The 6,362-nt window shown below is 51.2% G+C and overlaps 1 protein-coding gene across 1 annotated transcript in view; it reads right to left on the bottom strand.

Annotated features, from left to right (window-relative positions):
• Positions 1–259: 259 nt before the first annotated feature.
• The window catches only part of SGIP1 (SH3-domain GRB2-like (endophilin) interacting protein 1), a 56,102-nt gene continuing 49,999 nt past the window's right edge, over positions 260–6,362 (bottom strand). Inside the window, 7 exon segments of the mRNA XM_009320651.1 lie at positions 260–748; positions 2,488–2,652; positions 3,214–3,278; positions 3,862–4,064; positions 4,357–4,489; positions 4,970–5,125; positions 5,527–5,638. Of these exon segments, the coding sequence (XP_009318926.1) occupies positions 726–748; positions 2,488–2,652; positions 3,214–3,278; positions 3,862–4,064; positions 4,357–4,489; positions 4,970–5,125; positions 5,527–5,638 (857 nt within the window). The 3' untranslated portion in view covers positions 260–725.

The following is a 6,362-nucleotide window of genomic DNA, read 5'->3' as shown; positions in this document are numbered from 1 at the left end:
CAGTTAATCTGCGGCTGTAAGAGAACAAGGGCATGTTCATGGAGGTTGCTTGCAAAAAAAATTTGAAGTAAATACCCTTTATAGAAGTGACATTTTTTTCTGCTTTTTTCTGGGAGACTGTATTAGGAACCTCCACATTTACAGCAATATTTTTCTGGAGTTAAACCAGCTAAACCTGAAGATAGAGCTTTTTATTCATCACTGTGAGACATACTAAGGACTGAAGAAAAGTAAATCAGCATGTCGGTTCTACTTCACTCTCTCTTTATGAGGCACCCCCTTCATAACAGCTATCAGTACTGTATTTAAATCGTATATATTGACAAAATGTAATCTACCTCTGTAAGCATTGTGCCATTCAACAGTACTACTATTAAATTTATATACCACAGTTTAAATTACATCCATTTCATGAATGGTAAAATGCTAAAACTCAAGTGTCTAACTGCCAAAATACAGCCTTACTGGAATGAGTACAATTTACAAATACAATAATTACATTTTAAAACCATTAACAATGTTACATCTAGAAGTAAATACTGTAGGACTGGTCAAGACGGTGTTTTCCAAGGAAAAAATGCTGAAAGTTGTTGACACTTCCAACAGAAATGTCCCGAGTGCAGGATTTAGTTCATTTTCCTTAAACTGTAATTAAAACCCGTTCCACGCACAGCAGTCCTTGGGTATTTTCCATATTATTTTCCATAGACTTGCATAAGCTTCCATCAGTTATCAGCCAAGTATTTACCTAGAAATGGGATCAGAAATCAGCTGCGGGGAGGGAGCAGACCCGGTTCCCAGGGGATGGCCGCCCGCCTCCGCCGGCCCCGCACCCACGGCCACCCTGCTGTGATGCATGAGCGGCACATGGAAAAATGCTTGTCTTTGCAGCAATGGGGCAAAAGGAAAAATACTTGTATTTCTCTGCAGCAATGGGGCAAAAGCTCTTCCTGGAGATCCCCAGACCTTGCCTTTCACGTGGGACCCACAAGCAGAAAAGAGCCCATGAAATTCAAGGCTTTTGTAAGCGGTAGCAGGATTTATTTCATGCAAGGGAGCTTTTGCCCCTCTGCTGCCAGCCAGCCCCGTCACACCATGCCGCAGCAGGACGTCTGGGCTTGAACGGTCAACAAGTATACAGCAAGGGCAGTCCCAGGCATGCCTGCACAGCTGGAGGGGACCATCATGGGTTTATGAAAGGCAGGTCCTGTTTGACTAACCTGATCTCCTTCTATGACAAGGTGACCCACTTAGTGGATGAGGGAAAGGCTGCAGGTGTTGTCTACCTAGACTTCAGTAAAGCCTTTGACACTGTTTCCCACAGCATTCTCCTGGAGAAACTGGCTGCTCATGGCTTGGATGGGTGTACTCTGCGCTGGGTAAAAAACTGGCTGGATGGCCAGGCCCAGAGAGTTGTGGTGAATGGAGTTAAATCCAGTTGTGTTGCATCTGTGGACAGAGCCTCCCTTGGCATGCAAAGGCCGTTGACTAAAGGCCCTATTGCAGTCACAAGCAACCTGGATTTTTCACAACACAGCCCATGCAGGCCCCTCTTCTAAGCCTCTATCCTCTCATACCACCTGATCCATGTTGCTTTCAGCTTTGTTTTGCCACAGATTGTTTTTCATGCCCTGGCTTTCCTGCCTTTCTTCCAGTCCTCACAACAGGAGGTTGTTTTTTGCTTGGTCTTTTCTCCAGCCCACTTGATCCTGTGCTGTAGCTTCCTTTTTGGCTCAGGGGTCACTTGCACCCCTGTGCCCCTTCACAGTAGGTGGACCCTACTGTTGGTCGACAGCCGGCTGAACATGAGCCGACAGTGTGCCCAGGCGGCCAAGAAGGCCAACGGCATCCTGGCCTGTATCAGAAATAGTGTGGCCAGCAGGAGCAGGGAAGTGATAGTGCCCCTGTACTCAGCACTGGTGCGGCCGCCCCTCGAATACTGTGTTCAGTTTTGGGCCCCTCACTACAAGAAGGATGTTGAGATGTTGGAACGTGTCCAGAGAAGGGCAACGAGGCTGGTGAGGGGTCTGGAGAACAAGCCTTATGAGGAGCGGCTGAGGGGGCTGGGGTTGTTTAGCCTGGAGAAAAGGAGGCTGAGGGGAGACCTCATCGCTCTCTACAACTACCTGAAAGGAGGTTGTAGCGAGGTGGGTGTCGGTCTCTTCTCCCAAGTAACTGGCGAAAGGACGAGAGGAAATGGCCTCAAGTTGTGCCAGGGGAGGTTTAGATTGGATATTAGGAAAAATTTCTTCACTGAAGGGGTTGTCAAGCATTGGAACAGGCTGCCCAGGGAAGGGGCTGAGTTGCCATCCCTGGAGGGATTTAAAAGATGTGTAGATGTGGTGCTTAGGGACATGGTTTAGTGGTGGACTTGGCAATGCTACGTTAACGGTTGGACTTGATGATCTTAAAGGTCTTTTCCAACCTAAATGATTCTATGATTCTGTCATCTGCCATCCCAAGAGGAGCCGCTGGCGAGGCACCTACCTGCCGCAAACCTCTTCTTGATGAGGGAGAAGCGGTAACCGGCGCCGACGAGCTCAATGTCGCAGCTGGACAGCGTGCTCCCCTCGCTGGTGAACTGCACAGCCAGGGGGGCCGGGGTGCTCGGCCCCTCCGAGAGCTGGAATCGGGCCAGTAGAGACCCCACACCTGCAATTTAAAAGTCCCGCACGAGACCCTTACAAACCCGGAGAGGCACACTGCGCATCCCAGGGCCAGATTTGCCAGCAAAGGCAATGACTTCCCCCGCCTCCCACAGTGGTACCTGAGCCAGCAGCATCCCCTGGGGAACCCCCTCATCCTCCCAGCAGATTTTTACTTTTCAGACACCCCAGTGATATGAAGCAGCTGAGCTGTGTGGGTGACACATGGAGAAGTGACCCGTGGGATGCTGTGGTCTCCCCGATGGGAATGCAACATGGGGCCTCAGCCTTCAAATGCAGGAGAGGGTCAACGGAGCAAAGGACTTGGCAACTAACTACATCCAAACCCAGTGCGTTAATACCCTTTGATGGTGCCAAAGCGGTTGGCAAAACAGCACCAGTGGCACGTATCCCCGCTTTTCAAAGCTCTTTGCTCCTAGCTTTAAATAGCATCCTCACTCGATGTTTTTAGGAATCTGTGTGTCTGGACTTGTGTGCAGACATGATAAACAGGTCAGTGTCTGATTTAAGTATTCAGAATTAATAACATGCACATTTGCAGGATTACCTCCATTTTCTGACTTCTGAGAGATATCAGGGATCTTCCACAATATCCTTTGCTGTTCAGCATTCCTAAAAACACATGAAGAAAAGCATTTCTGTAGGAAACAAGAAATTACGAAGGAGTCATTTGAATTTTGCTAAAGGCTGTGTGGGCTGGGGGAGCAGCTCTGGTGCCGCTCTCCAGAGCTGCAGTTCTGGGAGCTTGGCTTTGGGTTTGACCCGAGCAGGAAAATGCCGCTCTTGCATTGCAGGTGAGCGATGGGCGAGAGGCAGCGGGGCTGTGCCATGCTCTGCTTCCCTGCTGCAAATGTGCATGTCAGTGCCTACGGCAGCAACGGCTGTGCATCCCTCTGAGCCCCGGATAAAAGTAGCCAAAACACAAAATAAGGGTTGTTATTCTGCTGCCTGCACACATGCGTTCAGCTCTGACCGCTTGCTTGTGGGAATGGCAAGAAAGAAAATCAGAGTGGGGTTGCATGCTTCCTCCTGCAAGAGTAGGACAGGTTTGGGTCCCCAGCGTGCCCCCAGCTCCTGCCCACAGACACCTCCCAAGGGCGATCCCGCCTCTGCAGTCAGCAGGCAGGACAGCTGTTTCAGGTGGGGACGTGGCAGAGATAGCAAACGAGCTCTTTGTTGGGTGAGCAATTCCTACCAGACAGCAGGAGGAAGCACAGCTTGAAGTTTGGTTACTCCTCCGTCGACGGGGACAAGGAACTGGACGTTGTTTAGAGCTACCGGTGTGGTCATTGCCTCTGTATTGTATTTGTAGTCAATGCGGAGGTCAGTGCTTGCAGGGTCACACCGCCAGCTCACTGCAAGGTTTAATGGAGTAGACTGAATACCCTGGGCAGATACCTTCCAAAATGACAGAAAAAACATTTAGTTTCCATAGGGGTGAAGGGAGAAATCCCATTTTACAGACGCAGTAATTGCATTTGGTTTCAGAAGAGACAATACCTTGTATTTTCATAGAAAGTTTGTACTGGGCTCAAAATCAGGCAATCTAGTGACATACAGAAGGGACTAGTGGGATAGCATGCCCCCACCTCACGTTATCTCCACTCTGCACTAGGGAAATACCATCTTTTAAATCTATAAGTTAAGCACGCATTTTTGGCACAGTTTTATCTTACAAAAAAACCCCTACCTGGTATTTGAGCATATCCACATTGTAATAGGTGGCTTGCGGTTTCTGTTCCGATACCTTCTTTAGGTGAGTCATCAGATTTGGCATGTTGACCCAGAACTCCTTCGTGTTGGCGTCACTCTGTGTGTTGTCACTGCACAGAGGGAGAATTAACCCTTTGCATAAGCCACCTCGGCAGAAGAAAGCTTTTCTACAAAGCATGCAGGACAGCAGCGCCGGCCACCAGCTGGGACTGCATTTAACCCCACATTTAGAGAAATACTGCCTCCCTCCCGCACATCTCTGGCTTGTCCTCAGATACTTCTGGGGAAGCACAGCAGATGCAACCTGTAGATCATCTCATTTTGCAAACAGGAGGTCTAATCAGCAGAGTGAGGCACAAAACAAGCAAACCCCATCAAAGCACTTGCTCCTCTCTGCTGATGCTCTCTGCCTGGCAAAGGGGCTGCTCTCAGAGGGAGTATTCCCGCAAATATTTAAGGGCTTGAGAGTTTCCTTCCCAAAATCAGGGCAGGCTTCCAAGGAAGATACTTCGGGCCATGTGTTTTTGCAAAGCACCCTACTTTTGTGGAAACCCGCCTTCCTTTGGGATGCTGGTGAGGTGGGGGCTTACCAGCAGAGGAGCTGGGGGTTTGGCAGAACATGCTCCAGCCTGTTGTAGTTCAGCACGCGGAAGGTGAGCACAGCCGGAGCAGGGTTGTTGGCAAAATGTCGGGTGATGCCCGCTGGAAACGACAGCACCATCTCCCCCGTGATCTTCACGATACACCTGTAGCACCAAACACGGAGACCGAGGGGGGAGGAAACGGGGGGCTCAAAACGCAGCAGGAAGGGAGGATTCGCACCAGGGATGGTGCAGTGACAGCCCTCCGCTCCCCCCCCGCCGCGCCGGGGGAACAAGCCTCTTGTGGTCCTAAACCAGAGCAGGCTGAAGCAAAGGCTGGCAGCCTGCTAGGGATGGGGACCTATGCTTGTGGGATGCCCCAGGAGCATCCTGACCCTGGACCCCCACCTGGTGCAGTACACTGACGCATGTGCCAAGCCCAGAGCACCTCCTTTCCTCCCTCCCCACCCCTTGAGATGCTCACCAAAGCCTCAATAGCACCTCAAGCCTGTCCTGACCCCAGGACCCCCTGTATTGACACCCAGGCCCCGTCAATCAGCACCTACTTGTTCGGGTCGGCCCCTTTGAAGTATGCATTGACGGTTTCCGTGAAGGCGGCAGCAACGGGAAGGGTGTCCTGTGCCCCCATGGTGAGGGGGCTGGGTCCCCGCGATGAGCCTGCAACAGAGCAAAAACCTCCACTTCTTACGTGCAAATGGCACCGGTCCCCCCCAGGGCCAGGGCGAGGAGGTGCTCACCAAGAGCCCCAGCCTAGCTTTATGGGCAAATATTAAGAAAAAGTCCCCCCAGCTTTGGATGAGGCTTTAAAAACATTTTAAAATTATCTTTTCTCTCCTCAAAAGCAAGCAAAGAAAATAACAGAGGAGCCCCGGCCATGAGCAGCATGTGGGGCAGCGGCACCCCCGCGGCACAGCTCCGGAGGGGCTGCCACACGGCAGGCTTTGCATGACAGTTTTTGCAGTAGGCTTCTGGGCCCCGGCAAGAGGGGCTGGGGAGGTTTGTTGTCCCCTGGCTGGAGAGCTCAGGCTGCCCGTGGGAAAGTGGATGTCAGCATGATGCTGCCTAAACTCCTGCCTGTGGGAACTCCAACCTGCGGGGACCCCTGCAATCTGCAGCATGCTCCCCTCTCCTGCCTGGTGTGCCTGGCAACCCCCCCCGCACGGCTGCTCACCCCACAAAGCCCACGGGACGCTACGGCAAATCTGGAAATCGTCAGAAATCTGGAACTACAGAGGAGAACGTGGGACTCTGGGTGCAAAAGCTAAAGCAATCAATCCACGGTTTATTTAGATGATTAAAAGAGGAAAAGTTTGCTTTGGTCGTGCTGTGCGTCCATGGACACTAGCCAGGCTCTAAAATAATCCAGCCCTGCATGGTCACA

This window comes from Pygoscelis adeliae, unplaced genomic scaffold (genome assembly GCF_000699105.1).
Source record: "Pygoscelis adeliae isolate BGI_AS28 unplaced genomic scaffold, ASM69910v1 Scaffold402, whole genome shotgun sequence".
NCBI lineage: Eukaryota > Metazoa > Chordata > Aves > Sphenisciformes > Spheniscidae > Pygoscelis > Pygoscelis adeliae.
Note: the sequence above shows the minus strand (reverse complement) of the source record. Positions and strands in the feature narration are given on the sequence as shown.